The 17,066-nt window shown below is 45.1% G+C and overlaps 1 protein-coding gene across 1 annotated transcript in view; it reads left to right on the forward strand.

Annotated features, from left to right (window-relative positions):
• syne2b (spectrin repeat containing, nuclear envelope 2b) overlaps positions 1 to 17,066 on the forward strand; it is a 203,614-nt gene that overhangs the window by 101,079 nt on the left and 85,469 nt on the right. Inside the window, exons 37-58 of the mRNA XM_053336226.1 lie at positions 93 to 293; positions 1,325 to 1,532; positions 1,745 to 1,857; positions 1,940 to 2,142; positions 2,845 to 2,952; positions 3,623 to 3,899; positions 4,644 to 4,922; positions 5,004 to 5,333; positions 5,941 to 6,021; positions 6,114 to 6,248; positions 6,417 to 6,746; positions 7,312 to 7,614; positions 8,262 to 8,489; positions 9,231 to 9,347; positions 9,989 to 10,315; positions 10,759 to 11,103; positions 11,616 to 11,794; positions 12,119 to 12,335; positions 13,201 to 13,299; positions 14,546 to 14,710; positions 15,281 to 15,628; positions 15,763 to 15,899. Of these exons, the coding sequence (XP_053192201.1) occupies positions 93 to 293; positions 1,325 to 1,532; positions 1,745 to 1,857; positions 1,940 to 2,142; positions 2,845 to 2,952; positions 3,623 to 3,899; positions 4,644 to 4,922; positions 5,004 to 5,333; positions 5,941 to 6,021; positions 6,114 to 6,248; positions 6,417 to 6,746; positions 7,312 to 7,614; positions 8,262 to 8,489; positions 9,231 to 9,347; positions 9,989 to 10,315; positions 10,759 to 11,103; positions 11,616 to 11,794; positions 12,119 to 12,335; positions 13,201 to 13,299; positions 14,546 to 14,710; positions 15,281 to 15,628; positions 15,763 to 15,899 (4,730 nt within the window). The remainder of the gene's footprint in view (positions 1 to 92; positions 294 to 1,324; positions 1,533 to 1,744; positions 1,858 to 1,939; positions 2,143 to 2,844; positions 2,953 to 3,622; positions 3,900 to 4,643; positions 4,923 to 5,003; positions 5,334 to 5,940; positions 6,022 to 6,113; positions 6,249 to 6,416; positions 6,747 to 7,311; positions 7,615 to 8,261; positions 8,490 to 9,230; positions 9,348 to 9,988; positions 10,316 to 10,758; positions 11,104 to 11,615; positions 11,795 to 12,118; positions 12,336 to 13,200; positions 13,300 to 14,545; positions 14,711 to 15,280; positions 15,629 to 15,762; positions 15,900 to 17,066) is intronic.

A 17,066-nucleotide genomic window follows, 5' to 3' on the forward strand; every position in this document is an offset into this window, starting at 1 on the left:
AGTTCTAAGTTACTTCCGCGTTGGCCTCATTTCAGAGGACCAGAACTCCCCACCTGTTTTTTTACTCTCTCTCATCTCTTCTTGTCTTCCAGGTGATGGAAACCCAGCTGAGGAAGAGGATGGAGCAGGTGCAGGAGCTGTTTACCGACTGCACTGACGTCTTCGAGGAGCTGATAGCTGTGAAGAAACATCTGGCGGAGAAGATGGAGGAGTGTCAGTCAGCTGTAGAGAACATTCAAAGCTCTCTCAGTAAAGTCGATGCTTTAGGACCAAAGGTGGAAACTCAGATACAGGTACACAGCTGGTTTAATGCTTCATTCTGTAGTCTTAATGTTGTATTTCCTTATTTTAAGTTCTTTATCTTATTCTCTACATGAGTTCTCTCTTTCTTTCCTCCCCCTACCTTCCTCCTTCCCTTCCTTCCTCCCTTCCTTCCTTCCTTCCTTCCTCCCTCCCTCCCTCCCTCCCTCCTTCCTTCCTTCTGTCCTTCTTTCCTCCTTCCTTCCTTCCTTCCTTCCTCCCTTCCTTCCTTCCTTCTCTCCCTCCCCCCTTTTCCCCTCCCTCCCCCCTTTTCCCCTCCTCCTCCCTCCCCTCCCTTCCTTCCTTAACTCCTTCCTTCCTTCCTCCTTTCCTTCCTTCCTTCCTCCCTCCCTTCCTTCCTTCCTTCCCTCCCTCCCCCCTTTTCCCCTCCTCCTCCCTCCCCTCCCTTCCTTCCTTCCTTCCTTAACTCCTTCCTTCCTTCCTCCTTTCCTTCCTTCCACCCCTCCTTCCTTCCTTCCTTCCTTCCTTCCTTTCCCCTCCTCCTCCCTTCCTTCCTTCCTTCCTTCCTTCCTTCCTTTCCTCCCTTTCCTCCCTCCCTCCTTCCTCCCTTTCCTTCCTTTCCTCCCTCCCTCCTTCTCTCTTTCTTTCTTCCCCCTACCTTCCTTCCTTCCTTCCTTCCTTCCTTCCTTCCTTCCTTTCCTCTCTCCCTCCTTCTCTCTTTCTTTCCTCCCCCACCTTCCTCCTTCCTTCCTTCCATCCCTCCCTTCCTTCCTTCCTTCCTTCCTGTCCTCCCCCACCTTCCTCCTTCCTTTCCATTCTTCCCTTTCACCCTTCCATCCCTCCCTTCCTTCCTTCCTCCCTCCCTCCTTTCCTTCCTTCTCCCCCCCTTCCTCCCTTCCTTCCTTCCTCCCTTCCTTCCTTGACTCGAGGACAACAGGAGGGTTAAGCCAGTGTTTTAGAGGTTTATTTTAACAGTGAAAATGTTCTGCATGTCCTTTTATGTGTTTGGAGACGTTTCCAATATTCTCTTGAATCTCACGTTCGTATCTGTCATCCTCTCCAGGATCTGTGTGATGATCTGGAGGCTCAGGAGGAGCAGGCCGAGGCCGTGTTGAAGGAGGTGGGTTTGGTTTCCAGTGTGGCCAGTCCTCAGGTGCTGGAGGCGCTGTCGGTGGACTGCAGCAGACTGAGGGAAGCCATCTCCCGCACCAAGGAAATGATCCACCTGAAGAGAGAGGAGCGAGACAAAGGCCTGCTGAAAGTCATCAAAGGTCCGTGGTTGAAATTGAGTTTAGTATTTTGTGGAAAGTGACAGGAAATACTGTGGAGAGAAGTGATGATACAGTATATAATGAAGTTTAACTCCTATATTGTTCTCATCTTTTATTTAGCCTACATTTTTTAATATATTTTATGCCTGCTGCATGTTTTGTAATCGTATATTATAATAAACTGTAATTATATCATAATTATTTTTCCCCAGATGAAAAGCAGTCATTTGAGGAGTGGTTCCAGGACTTGCAGCTATCCGTCAATGAGTGTTTTGAGAACCCTGAGAGCCGAACATATGTGGAAATGTTGCTGCAGAGACTCATCGTAAGTAGATGGATGATTTGACGACGTAGATACTGTTTATATAAGCTGGATACATCCTCACAGTTTCTCTCCTGTGTGTCAGAGTTTCATAAAATCTAAGGATGCAGAGAGACGTTTGGACCAGCTGGGAGGTCAGCTGGAGAGAGGCAGCCAGCAGATTCCTCCTCAGGATCTCTCTGATCTCACCGACTGGCTGAAGGAGCAGCAGGAGGAAGTGGCCACGTTCAAAACGCACTGCCACAACCGACAGACGCAGATGGAGTCGCTCATCAATGACTTGAACAGGTAAATGCTTCCTTCATATTTCCATTTATCCATAAAAACCATAGACTGTATAAAAGAAATGGACGTAACATCTGTGACGTCACCCATTGGTTTGTGGACTGCTGCTCGGAAGCCAATAGTTTCGAATCTGGGCAGCGTCATCTTGAAAATTTCAGGTGCATGCTGGGAAAAAAAGAACACGGATTCTACTTATATGGGCATGAGGCGGGGTCATGGGCTGAGCGGGGAGGTTGCTATGGTTGCGAGGGCTGGATCTCGAGGACATTGGTCAATCAACCTGTCAATCATGACGTAGCCACGCCCTAATACATACCCTGCTTTATCGTCACATATAAAATCAGGGAGGCCAAAATGTCCCAAATGAACATCATACTGCATTGAAGAAGGCTTTAAACTAGCGATTGAGACCATAAACACATTTTGAAAACGTTTACTGAGGTTAGAAATCAAGTGAGAAGTTGGTGAATTCTCCATTGACTTGTATAGAGACGGTCGCCCCCTGGTGGCCTTTTGATAGAATGCAGTTCTAAGTTACTTCCTGGTTGGCCTCATTTCAGAGGACCAGAACTCCCCACCTGATGGAAACATGTAAAAAAGGATACAAATCTGGGCTTTTTGTCTAGGAATCTCACACTTTGGAGTGAAATGATGAGTGTGATTTTAACGACTGACCTTGTTTTTTTATGTCTTTGTTTTTTTTAGTTTACAGAAGCAGCACGATAACTTCTGTGAGTGGCTGCAGAGCAAAGAGAAACTGTCTGTGGAGTCAGATAAAGTCAAACATCTCCTGAAAAACCTTCAGGATGAGAGGTGAGCGCTCTAATATTTATGAGACCAAGATTATTAACTTTTGTGTCGTCCTCCCGGGTCAAATTGACCCCGTCTGTTTTGACTGTTCCTTCTTTCCTCCCTTCCTTCTGTCCTTCCTTCCTCCCTTCCTTCCTCCTCTCCTTCCTCCTCTCCTTCCTTTCCTACCTTCCTCCCTCCTTCTTCCCTCTGTCCTTCTTTCCTTCCTCCTCCCTTCCTCTTTTCCTTTCTCCCTCCCTCCTTCTGTCCTCCCTCCCTCATACCCTCCTTCCTTCCTTCTTTCCTCTGTCCTTCCTCCCTTCCTTCCTTCCTTTCCTCCCTTCCTTCCTCCCTCCTTTCCATCCTTCTTCCTCCCTTCCTTCCTCCCTCCTTTCCGTCCTTCTTCCTCCCTTCCTTCCTTCTTTCTCCCTTCCTTACTTGACTCAAGGACAACAGGAGGGTTAAACCATGATGTATGTGTAAAATAATACTTTGATGAAACTTAGATGAATAAACTCAGGGGTCAGATTTAAATTCAGCCTATAAAACATTTACTGTAGTTACTACATGTTGAAATATTACCTATGTAGAGTAAGAAAGCTAAATTGCAGAAAACTAGAAAATAAAACTTATAACTCAACAAACCAAAACATCATATGCTGTTATTTCCTTTCTACTTTTTAACACATCACAGTCAGAGAGTGGAGACCCTCAGCGAGCTGTTAGCAGCGGTACGCAGACAAGGCGTCCGAGCTGACGGCCTCCTGAAGGACGGAGACAACCTGATACAGCGGCACCGAAACCTGGAGGCCAAACTGCAGAAGCAGGCGGAGACCCAGACCATCATGGAGGAGTTAGAGAAGTTTAATACCCAAGCTGAGAGCACCAGGACTTGGTTCAAAGACCTCCTGCTACCCCTCACCTCCACTGATAGAGACTCCCAGCCAGAGGAGAAGAAACAAAAAGCACAGGTCAGTGACAAGACTTTAAACCCGATCTGTTTGATATCAAAATATGAAGATATTAGACAGTTTTAGTACTATTGCTTGCACCTGTATGTGCTTTTCTTTATTCCATAATCCAGTTTTATATATTTCTTTCTTCAATTGAAATCTACATATTTATATATAAGCTAATCTGAATGTACCAGAACAGGAACAAGGAGGAAACACGTTAATGAGATAAAATTCAACCTAGCCAGTCTCACACAGAGTTCATATGTTATTAATCAAATTCAAATTTTTTATTGGCATGACTGATCAGAAATCTATATTGCCAAAGCAGTAAAGAAGAATGATTGAAAATAGATATATAATATGCAAATATGAACAAACATGTCAAAATACAATATAGTAAAAGGTTCTTATCTCTAGTAATCTCTCTCTCTCTCTCTCTCTCTCTCTCTCTCTCTCTCTCTCTCTCTCTCTCTCTCCCTCTCTCCCTCTCCTCCCATTCACTCTGTAGCCTGTTAAAATGATCAAAATTCATTAAAAAAGAAGAAAACTAACTTGCTTGAGATAAAAAATTAGAGTATCACCACAATTATTAGACTTTATCCTCTGGAGGCTGTAAATGTCTGACCAAAATTTCATATCAATTCATTTAAGACTTATTAGAATATTTCAATCTTAGACCAGTAAACCAATTCATATAAAGCAAGATGTTTCTTTCCAATTGTATTCATAATTATTCCCTTTTTTTTTTTCTTACACCAGGCCGTCCTGAGCTCCAAACCGGAGGGAGACTCTAAACTAAACGACCTGAGGAGACAAAGTGAGAGTCTGTGTGAACTCGGAGGTCTGGAGGAGACCAAGAAACAAGAAGTTCAACAGTCAGTCAGAGACACAGAGGAGCAGTGGAGGACTGTGATGAAGACTGCTGAGGAAGCTCTCAACAAGGCAGAGACACAAGCGCTTTTAGACAAAGACCTGGATGCTTTTAAAACCCTGAATGAAAGTATCCAGTCCTGGATTAGAGACCAAGATCAGAACCAGGTGAGTTAGTTGAAGGTTTTGTTTTGTTGTGTTGTATAGAATCAGGATCAAAGCAAACCTAAAAGATTTCTTCTCTTTTAGGCTACTCTGAAGTCCAAGTCTGACGGAGAATCAAAGATCCAGGAGCTGAAGGGACGATGCCAGAGTCTGTGTGACAACCAGGAAGTGGACGATCAGCGTAGAGAGGAAGTTCAGGAAGCAGTGAGACTCACAGAGGAGCAGTGGAGGACGGTGATGAAGACTGCAGAGGAAGCTCTCAACAAGGCGGAGACACAAGCGCTTTTAGACAAAGACCTGGACTCTTTTAAATCCCTGAGTGAAAGTGTCCAGTCCTGGATTAGAGACCAGGATCAGAACCTGCAGACTCTTGGTGGTCACATTCAAGCTGAAGAAAAGCTGCAGATTGCACAGGTGAGTTAGTTGAATAGTAAAATAGAATGGAATAGAATGGAATGGAATAGAATGGAATGGAATAGAATGGAATAGAATGGAATAGAATAGAATGGAATGGAATAGAATGGAATGGAATGGAATAGAATGGAATGGAATAGAATGGAATGGAATAGAATGGAATAGAATAGAATGGAATGGAATGGAATAGAATGGAATGGAATAGAATGGAATAGAATAGAATGGAATAGAGTAGAATGGAATGGAATAGAATAGAATAGAATGGAATAGAGTAGAATGGAATAGAATAGAATAGAATGGAATGGAATGGAATGGAATGGAATGGAATAGAATGGAATAGAATAGAATGGAATGGAATACAATGGAATAGAATAGAATGGAATGGAATAGAATGGAATGGAATACAATGGAATAGAATAGAATGGAATGGAATACAATGGAATGGAATGGAATCTGTGTGGGAGTTCAGAAGTGTAACAGCTTTGTGGTAGAAGGTGTTTTTTAGGCTTGTTGTGCGGGCACTCAGTGTTCTGTAGCACCTTCCTGAGGGCAGGGGGGGCAAAGAAGCAGTGTCCAGGGTGTGTGCTGTCTCTGGTAATGCTCTTAGCCTTCCGGATGCAGCGGGTCTGGGGAGCTGAGTGCTGATGATCCTCTCTGCAGTCTTGATGATGCGCAGGAGAGCTTTCCTGTGATGCAGTATATGAGGATTGACTCAATGGCTGACCTGTAAAAGCTCACCAGCAGTTGTTGTGGGAGGCATACCCTCTTCAAGCACCTCAGGAAGTGAAGCCTTTGAAGTCCTTTCTTGGCCGTCATCGTGGTGTTGACGGTCCAGGTCAGGTCATGGCTGATGTTGACCCAGAGGTACTTGATGTTCTGCACAACCTCCACTGTCTCACCATTGATGGTGATGGGGTGATGGACAAAGGGCTTTTGTTTCCTCCTGAAGTCCAGAATCATCTCCTTTGTCTTTGCTGCATTGCGGATCAGGTTGTTTTCTCGTCTCCAGCTCACCAGGTGAAGGTTGTGTTGTAGAGAATGACGATCAAAGCAAACCCTAAAGAGATATTTCTTCTCTTTTAGGCTACTCTGAGCTCCAAGTCTGACGGAGAATCAAAACTCCAGGAGCTGAAGGGACGATGCCAGAGTCTGTGTGACAACCAGGAAGTGGACGACAAGCGTAGAGAGGAAGTTCAGGAAGCAGTGAGACTCACAGAGGAGCAGTGGAGGACGATGATGAAGGCTGCAGAGGAAGCTCTCAACAAGGCGGAGACTGAAGCCACTACTGAAGAGGAATTTGTTGTTTTTAAGAGGCAGAATGAAAGCGTCCAGTCCTGGATCAGAGAGAGGAAGCAGAAGCTGTCGTCTCTCGGTAGTCATGTGCCGTTTGAGGAGAGATTACAGGTCGCACAGGTGAGTTCAGTGTAAAATGGAAACAATACACTTTTTCTTGCGCCTGTCAATAATATTCCCTCTCTAACTCTCAGCAGGTAGGTCAAGTAAATATCTCAGGTTATTCTAAATCATTGCTCGTATCTTACACTTAGATACCACATTTCTGCTTTTTAAAAGTGTTGTCCTCTCGGGTCAAATTGAGCCCGTCTGTTTTGACTGTTCCTTATTTCTTCCCTTCCTTCCTCCCTTACTTCTGTCCTTCCTTCTGTCCTTCCTTCCTCCCTCCCTCCTTCCTCTTTTCCTTTCTCCCTTTCTTCCTTCCTCCTTTCCGTCCTTTTCCCTTCCTTCCTTCCTTCTTTCCCCTGTCCTTCCTTCTTCCTCCCTTCCTTACTTGACTCGAGGACAACAGGAGGGTTAAACAACATCATGTTTGATACACTAATGATCTTGTAGTTTTAACAAGTCACAACGTCATTGTTGGAGTAAAATCAAAGGCAACTTTTGACCTTAAACTGTATTTAACCAGCTTACCTTTAAGTCCTTTTAAGTACCTTCATTGTCATTTCCATGTCTTCACCTTTAGGCTGTAATTACCTCCAAACACGAGGGAGAATCCAAAGTGCTCGACCTGAAGAGACAAGCAGAACGTCTGTGTGAGCAGCTGGAAGAGGAGAACAGGAAAGTTGAGGTGGATCAGCTGATAAAAGACACCGAGCAGCAGTGGAAAACAGTCCTGCGTTCGGCCGAGCAAGCGGAGCTCCGAAGCCTTTCAGACGACTTCGAGGATCAGAGTCAAAACACTCGGTCGTGGATCAGAGAGCATCAACATCATCTGATGTCTGTGGGAGGTCAAACTCCACCTGAAGAGAGGTGTCACATAGCTGAGGTCTGTTTGGATTCATTGTGATTGATAAGTTTGACTTTAATGAGATATACCACATAGAACTTTGGGGATCAGTAGATGTAACGGGTAACGTATAGAAAACAAAGTATATATTTAATGTTGCTTGGGACAAACTTAACCCTCCTTTTGTCCTAGAAGTAAGGAAGGATGGGAGGGAGGATGGAAGGGAGGAAGGAAGAAAGGATGGAAGGGAGGAAGAAGGAAGGAAAGAAGGAAGGGAGGAAGGGAGGGAGGAAGGGGGAAGGTAGGAAGAAGGAAGGAAGGAAGGGAGAAAGGACGGACGGAAGGCAGGAAGGAAAGATGGAAGGAAGGAAGGAAGGGTGGAAGAAGGATGGAAAGGAGGGAGTGAGGGAGTGTGTGAGTGAGTGAGTAAGGAAGGAAGGAAATGAGGGAGAAAGGGAGAATTCCCTTCTGTTGGTTGGGATAAACTTAACCCTTCTAGAAGTAAGGGAAGAAGGAAGGATGGAAGGAAGGGAGGAAGAAGGAAGGAAGGCAGGAAGGAAGAAGGAAGGAAGGGAAGAAGGAAGGAAAGGAGGGAGGAAGGAAGGGAGGAAGGAAAGGAGGGAGGGAGGGAGATTTTTTCTTTATCATTTTTCTATATCAATAAACTCTCCCATCTTTGTCACCAGACCATCTTGAGCTCCAAACCCGACGGTGACTGTAAAGTGAACAACCTGCGGCGGCGAGGCCAAAGTCTGTGTGACCGACAGGAAGTGGAGGAAAGCAGAAAACTTCAAGTTCAGCAGACGGTCAAAGACACGGAGGAGGAGTGGAGGGCCGCTCTGCTCGCTGCTAAAGAGGCGGAGGCGGCAGCACAAGCTCAGATCAGCGAGGAGACGGAGAGGATTCAGCTGGAGGTGAGAGAAGACGACGTTTAACTGTGTTTCACCATCATTATGCTTCATGACTGGTGGCGGGCTTTTCCTTTATCCAATCAGCTCACTCTCAACTTTATACTCCAACTTGATTATTTTCTTTCTCTACTCTGCTGGGGTTTTTTTTTTTTTTTTTTCCTCATTTTTGTCTCTAAAATGTGAAATAGTGAAAAATGCCTGTTAATATTTTCCACAGACTCAGCATGCCATCACAGGGGGAAAAGAAATCCTCACATTTCGGAAGATGGAGTCAGCAAATGTTTGTTTATTTTGATTTAAAAATCATTGAATAGATTATTTGATTGTCAGAATAGTTTCATATATTTAATTTTGTCCATCAGCTAATAAAAAAACCCCCAAAAAACTAAACGCTAGTAGTATTGAAGAGGAAGAGCAATGGAAGAGAGATGCTGTTTCATTAAAAAAAAAGTGCTAATGGATAGAAAAATGTACATAAAAATATTATAATAATACCTGCAATGATAAAGAGGGAGTTTAGGCAACTTTTAATATAATATAATATATATAATAATTAATAAAAAAATAAATAGCTTTTTTGATTTGTAAATCACATGTTGATCATATCAGTGTCTTAAAAAACAACTGAATTCAACTTAAAGTGACACATAAACATGAGCTAATCAGAAAAGCCCCCTCACTTGGTTTTCATTAACTCATTTTTAACCAACTAATCATGTGGTTATATTTTTTTCTTTTTTTCAGCTGAGAGAATTTGACACCTGTTGCCAGGATACCGGCCACTGGCTCACGGACCTGGAAGGACGACTGGAGTCACTGAGCGATCAAACCAAAGCTGAGGAGAGACTGCACGCAGCACAGGTGAGCCGACAGGTCAGGTGGTCGAGTTTCAGGGAGGAATGACACAACCTGTATCTATAGCAACCATCGAACACAACCTGTATCTATAGCAACCATAACACAATCTGCATCTATAGCAACCATAAAACAACCTGTATCTATAGCAACCATAGAACAACCTGGATCTATAGGAACCATAGAACAACCTGTATCTATAGAAACCATAGAACACAACCTGTATCTATAGCAACCATAGAACAACCTGTATCTATAGAAACCATAGAACAACCTGTATCTATAGCAACCATAACACAATCTGCATCTATAGCAACCATAGAACAACCTGTATCTATAGCAACCATAGAACAACCTGTATCTATAGAAACCATAGAACAACCTGTATCTATAGCAACCATAACACAATCTGATGGTCTTTCTGTGCTAAAGATCACACAAAAAGTTAAATGGGTTAAATAGCTTTTAGTTTTTGACCAAATATCATGACACAAAGTGATCTCTACCAAATGGTTGAGCAGACCTACAAAGGGTTAAATAATGCACCACAATATCACTGGTGGACTGATTGGTAGGTTTGTGACCCAGCCAAACAATAATACACACCTGCAGGAGCTTGAATGAACTTATGATTATTTTATCTCCAGGCCATTACGAGCTGCAAGACAGAGGGAGACTCCAAACTCCAGCAGCTGAAGAGACGAGGCCAGAGTTTGTGCTCTCAGGACCTCGAAGAACAAAAGAAACAAGAGCTGCAGCAGACAGCCCACGACACTGAGGAGAAGTGGCTGAGAGTCCTGCAGGATGCTAAAAAGGCTCTGGATCAGGCAGAGAAGCGGTGTGCTCTGGATACTCAGGTGATGGTCTATGAAGTCCTGAAAGAGAAGAGCAGATCGTGGCTGGAAGAAAGGCAGCAGCGCCTCGTCTCTCTGGAGAACCAGGCGGATCATGAACAGATAATCAACTCTGCACAGGTCAGTTTGAACATTAAAGGGTTTGGTTTGGTTAATAAAAACTTAATCCTCCTGTTGTCCTTGAGTCAAGGAAGGAAGGGAAGATGAAGGAAGGAAAGGAGGAAGAAGGAAGGGAAGGAGGGAGGTAGAAAGAAGAGAGGAAAGAAGGAAGGAGGGAGGGAGAAAGGAAAACAGGAAGGAAGGAAGGAAGGAAAGAAGGAAGGGAGGAAGATAGGGGGAGGAAAGAAAGAGAGAAGGAGGGACAGAGGAAGGGAAGGAAAGGAGGGAGGGAGGAAGGATGGACAGAAGGAAGGAAGAAAGGGGAATGGAAGGAGGAAAGAAGGAAGGGAGGAAAGAAAGAGAGAAGGAGGGAGGGAGGGAGGGAGGACAGACGGAAGGAAGGGAGGACAACACGAAGGTTAATAAAAGCAAAGAGATAACTTATATTTTTGTTTTCCCCTCAGACCATCCTGAGCTCCAAACCTGAGGGAGACTCTCAGCTGAGCAACCTGAGGAGACAATACCAGAGTATGTGTGAGCGAGACGACCTGGAAGAGAGCACGAGACAGGAAGCTGAGCGGACCATAAAAGACTCAGAGGAGCAGTGGAGGACGACCCTGCAGAGGGCCGAGAACGCTCTGAAAAAAGCTGAGGTCCAGTACTCGCTCTCCAGAGAGCTGGAAGCCTTTCACGCCCAAGCAAGGAGCACCAAGAGCTGGGTGGAAGTGCTGCAGAAACAGGCCAAGTCCAAGGAGAGCGGCACTCATGGCAGCCAGACTCAGATAGAGGACAGGCTCAACACATCACAGGTAAAACATAGATTAAGAGCTTTTATTCTGAAAAACCATGTATGTGATTAATCAGTCACTGCTTTGAAATACAGGCAGGTTATGAGAAAAATAGTGTTATTAAGTATATTTGAGAAAGAAAAGATGATCAAGGAAGGAAGGAAGGAAGGAAGGAAGGAAGGAAAGGAGTAAGGAGGGAGGGAGGGAGGGAGGGAGGAAGGAAGGAAGGAAAGGAGTATGGAAGAAAGGAAAGGAGTAAGGATGGAAAAAGAGGAAGGAATTTAGGAGAGAAGGAAGGAAGGAAAGAAAGGAGTAAGGAGGGGGGGAAAGGAGTAAGGAGGGAGGGAGGAAGGAAATGAGGCAGGAACGAAGGAAGGAAGGATGGAAGGAGGAGGGAGCAAAGAAAGAAGGAAGGAAAAATTCAAGAAAGAGGGAAGAAGGAAGGAAAGAAGGAACAGTCAAAATAGATGGGGTCAATTTGACCCGAGAGGACGACACAAGGGTTAAAAAGCTGTGTGTGGTTTCATCCTCAGGCCATCTTGAGCTCCAGGTCGAAGGGTGAGACTGAAATGATGGAGCTGAAGAGACGAGCGCAGAGTCTGTGTGATCATAAGGAGCTGGAGGAGGACAAGAGGCGAGAGGTTCAGGAGACGGTTAAAAACACAGAGGAGCCGTGGAGGACGATCCTGCAGGCTGCTGACGACACACGCAGGTATATAGGAGGGAGGATGTTTATATATTAACTATACTGATTTCTTTCAGATAGATTTCAATGTGAGGATCAACACCCTGAAGCTCGCTATAAGTGTCCTTAAGAAACACACTAAAATCTCAGTATTTAGGTTTAACAGCTATTTAAAGTATAATATTTGTAATAATAATAAATCAAACCACTTTACAGAAACATAGAGATACTAGACATTGTCATGGACTTTCTGTAAGTGTTTTTTTCCAGCCAATAATGGCTTGAATATAAAGGTTGAATTAAAAGTTCATTCTAATTTCTAACATTGTTGTATCTGCTGGTATCTATCAGGCAGTTGGAGGGGGTCTTGGAGCGTCTGGTGTCGTGTCGCAGCCATCGCAGCCATGCTGAGGCTCGTCTGGCTGAGCTCCAGAAGCAGACGTCCAACCTGCCGCATGTTTTCTCCTGGCCGGGTCTCGGGGAGCGGAGGCAGGCCATGGAACAAGCCCGGACCCTGCTGGACCGGTGCACAGCGCTGGCCCCCGTCCTGTCAGACCTCCACAAACAGGTAGAGCCTGAACTGGACAGGATGCTCAACTATCTGATATCTTAGTATTGTTTAAAGAAGTAAAGTGAATTCAGACATTGTCTTCTAAACACATTAAATAGGTCATAAATGTATTTCTAAAAAAGGTGTAAAAAGCACACACTACTACTACTACAGTCTACAGTTAGCCAGTTAGCTGAGTTAGCAGCCAAGTTAGCCGCTGAGCTAGCCGCCGAGTAGCCGCCGAGTTAGCCGCAGAGCTAGCAGCCAAGTTAGCTGCCGAGCTAGCAGCTGAGTTAGCAGCAGAAAGCTCTCAGACGTAGCATCCATGTTTCTGGTAGAGGTGGTGACTTTGATTGATAGGTGACACTTGTATTTCTAAAAAAGGTGTAAAAAGCACACACTACTACTACTACAGTCTACAGTTAGCCAGTTAGCTAAGTTAGCCGCCGAGTTAGCCGCTGAGCTAGCAGCTGAGTTAGCCGATGAGCTAGCAGCCGAGTTAATCGTCGAGCTAGCAGCCGAGTTAGCCGCCGAGCTAGCAGCTGAGTTATCAGCCGAGTTAGCAACTTGAGAGCTGATTTTTACACAACTTTGAAGCTTAATTTCATATATTTGGCAATGTTTTTAATCAATCAGGGTGGTTAACAACACACTTTTCTGTGGTATGTCAAACTCAGAACACATATTTATTCTTACTTTACACAGACTTTAAGTTTTGTTAGTTCATAAACAAAAAAATCCTACTTTTCCTGCATTTTTTTGTACAGTTTAAATAAAGCCAAGAATGTGTGAATAAAACCAAACGAGGAAAATGTTATAAGGTTGAGTTGCTCGTAAAATCAGAGTAAAACATCTACACTGTATTACACTTCTCCTCCTTCAGGCTACACAGCTGTTTGAGATCACACAAGACCCCAGCTGGTCCGATCCCTCCTGGAGAACTATGGAGGAGTCGATCCCTGCTCTGCTCAAAGACTTAACTGTGAGTTCATCGCTCTCTACAGACGAGATACAGTGATAAAAATATGCAGTTTATTTTTTATTATTCATTGGTTTTGCCCAAAAAATTGCTAACATTTTTGTAAATCGTGTAAAAAGCAGCAACAGATGTGGCTCTGAGATGTTTTTAGCTCGACATCCAGGACAAAATTTCAACCAAACTGGCTTTTGCATTACATTTAAATGAACTTACTACCTCTCCTCCTCTCTGTGCTGGTCACTAAATACCACACAGAGAGTAAATGAGTCTCAGTTAACTTCACAATGTGTCAGTCGGCATAGAAAATGGAAGTGTCTTTTACAACTTTTACACTCTATTATTTGACCCATTTCTTCATAAATGCTGCCCACTGTAATGCTACATTATACAATCACGTGCAGCTCTTCTCTTCCAAATAAAAGATTCAGATTCATTCTTTATTGTCCTCAGGGGGAAATTTGTTGTGAAGTGTATTTTAATAATAGATTCTTGATGTGTTGATGAAGAAGGATAACCACCACTGACACTGTCTCACTTTAAAGCAAGGTTGTCAAACTCATTTTCATTCAAGGGCCACAAACAGCCCAATTTGATCTAATGTGGGCCGGACCATTAAAAAGAGGGAAGGAAAGAAGGAAGGAAGGGAGGGAGGGAGGGAGGGAGGGAGGGAGGAAGGACAAAAGGAAGGAAAAGAAGGAAGGCAGAAAGGGAGGAAGGACAAAGGGAAGGTAGGTTGGAAGGAAAGAGAAGGAGAAGGAAGGAAAGAATAAAAGTGAGGAGGGAAGAACGAAAAGAAAGGAAAAGTTGGAAAAGAAGACAGGAAGGAAAGATGAAAGGGAGAAAGGAACAAAGGAAAGAAAATGGAAGGAAGGAAGGAAGGAAGGAAGGAAGGGAAAAAAAGACAGGAAGGAAAGTGGGCCGAATTGGACCCCTGGGCGGGCCGGTTCTGGCCCACGGGCCGCATGTTTGACTCCCCTGTTTTAAAGGTTTTATTACAGAAGAGAACAGTGTCAAAACATCCAATCTTGAGAGAGTCCTGCTCCCAATCTGAATCTCTCTGCCTGTCTGCATTCCTAAGCTAAATATATATATAGTTCCCTGTCTCTTCATATCCATACTCATAACATTCAACAGGTCAACTAACATCATCTATATAAAACTTACTCTATATCATTCAGCACGGCCATCTCTCCTCTTTTTCACTTTAAAAATGATCTTTATGTGTAAAAGTATCTACTTTTGTGACCAGGAGGCGATTCCTAACCTGGAGGACGGCATCCTGACGGAGAGGCTGTGCACCCAGCTGGTGGAGCAGCATGAAGCAGCGCAGGACTGGCTGAGGGAGCAGGTTAAAGGCCTGGGAGCTCCTCCGTCAGACAGGCAGGGTCTGCACAGTGCTGTCAACACGCTGAAGGTCAGATCATAAAACACAAACACAGCAGGAGTCTTGAGAGAAGCCAGCAGGGTTAGGGTTAGGTGAACATTTTTGTTGCATTGCATCAAATTGAGGAAAATCTAATTTACAGAGATGAATGTTTAGGTTTTTTGAGACCTCAACAAAGATATTCCTAACATGCTGAAAAAGTTGTACTGTACTTAAAGCTACCCTTACCTTTGTTACATTTTTACACTTTTTGTTGTTTAGGTTAAATGCTATTAATAAGGTAATTTCAAGTTCAAGTTTTTTCAGAGTGCTTGTGTGAAATGCAGGAAAGGTAAGAGTTGCTTTAAGTGAGACATAATGTAGATTACTGGAAACTAAAAACCATGTAATTAAATAATAAAGAGTAGAGAAGCGGAGTGAAACAAAGATTTTGCTCTCTTTTGTTCTCATATACTCCTAAAGTCCATAATGCACCTGTTAATTCCTCTTATCATGGACATATCTGAGGCTAATCAATGCTTCCAATGATAATGATAATGAAACACTGCTGACTCTGCATTATATTAATCTGCTTCTCCTTCTCCTCCCTCTTGGTGCCAGGCCTTACTTCAAACAGTAGACAGGGAGCAGAGGGAGATGAAGGACCTGGACGCATCCAGAGACAGTTTGCTGAGCCTCTGCACCCCCGGAGGTCAGGATGCTCTGACTCTGGAGATCAGCCACCTCCACGATCTCTGTGACACCTCAGAGAAAGAGGTGAGGGAGCGTCTGACGGCCTGCGAGGCTCAGCTGGAGGAGCAGGACAAGCAGTTGGCCAAGAGGGCCGAGGGTCTGAAGGAGAGAGCTGCAGCCCTGCAGTGGGAGCTCCGTTCTCTGGATCAGGCGCTCAGTTACAGCGAACCACAGAACAACATCACTCAGCTGCAACAGCACTGGCACAGCCTTCAGGTTATTACTGCTTTATTTAGCCCAAGCACACAATCTGATGTAACTGGGTGAATAATAGAGTTGGTAGCGAACAGATGAGACTGTGTAAATATCACTAACTTAATTATGTGATGTTCTTTGCTCCCTTCTGTTAGAACTGTGAGAAGTCTCTGGAAGGTTTGGGTGTGAAAGTTCATGAGCTGCACGAGGAAGTGAAGTCTGCACCTGCCGCCAACGAGCTGCCAACAGAAATAATCAGTGTGGTGGATTCTTCATGCCAGCAACATGACAGGTAACACGATGGAATGATGATTACTCCCCCTCATTGTGGTAATAGAGCTGTCATAAATAAATAATGATGATTCCCATTATATTCCCACCTGATACACACACATGGCACTCAGCTACATCTGCCCACTTCACCATTGAGCCTTTCCTCTCCTCTCCTCTCCTCTCCTCTCCTCTCCTCTTCTCTTCCCGCCTCGCCTCTCCTCTCCTCTCCTCTCCTCTCCTCGCCTCTCCTCTCCTCTCCTCTCCTCTCCTCGCCTCTCATCTCCTCTCCTCTCCTCTCTTCTCTTCTCTTCTCTTCTCTTCTCTTTTCCTCTCTTCCCTTCTCGCCTCTCCTCGCCTCGCCTCGCCTCGCCTCGCCTCGCCTCGTCTCGCCTCGCCTCTCCTCTCCTCTCCTCTCTTCTCTTCTCTTCTCTTCTCTTCTCTTCTCTTCTCTTCTCTTTTCCTCTCTTCCCTTCTCGCCTCTCCTCTCCTCGCCTCTCATCTCCTCTCCTCTCCTCTCTTCTCTTCTCTTCTCTTCTCTTCTCTTCTCTTCTCTTCTCTCCTCTCCTCTCCTCTCTTCCCTTCTCTCCTCTCCTCTCCTCTCCTCTCCTCTCCTCTCCTCTCCTCTCTCCTCTCCTCGCCTCGCCTCGCCTCTCCTCTCCTCTCCTCTCCTCTCCTCTCCTCTCCTCTCCTCTCCTCTCCTCTCCTCGCCTCTCATCTCCTCTCTTCTCTTCTCTTCTCTTCTCTTCTCTTCTCTTCTCTTTTCCTCTCTTCCCTTCTCGCCTCTCCTCTCCTCTCCTCTCCTCTCCTCTCCTCTCCTCTCTTCCCTTCTCTCCTCTCCTCTCCTCTCTCCTCTCCTCTCCTCGCCTCGCCTCGCCTCGCCTCGCCTCTCCTCTCCTCTCCTCTCTCCTCTCCTCTCCTCTCCTCTCCTCTCCTCTCCTCTCCTCTCCTCGCCTCGCCTCGCCTCGCCTCTCCTCTCCTCTCCTCTCCTCTCCTCTCCTCTCCTCTCTCCTCTCCTCTCCTCTCCTCTCCTCTCCTCTCCTCGCCTCGCCTCGCCTCGCCTCGCCTCGCCTCGCCTCTCCTCTCCTCTCCTCTCCTCTCTCCTCTCCTCTCCTCTCCTCTCCTCGCCTCGCCTCTCCTCTGCTCTTCTCGCCTCTCCTCTCCTCTCCTCTTCTCTTCTCTTCTCGCC

This window comes from Scomber japonicus, chromosome 16 (genome assembly GCF_027409825.1).
Source record: "Scomber japonicus isolate fScoJap1 chromosome 16, fScoJap1.pri, whole genome shotgun sequence".
In the NCBI taxonomy this organism is placed as follows: domain Eukaryota; kingdom Metazoa; phylum Chordata; class Actinopteri; order Scombriformes; family Scombridae; genus Scomber; species Scomber japonicus.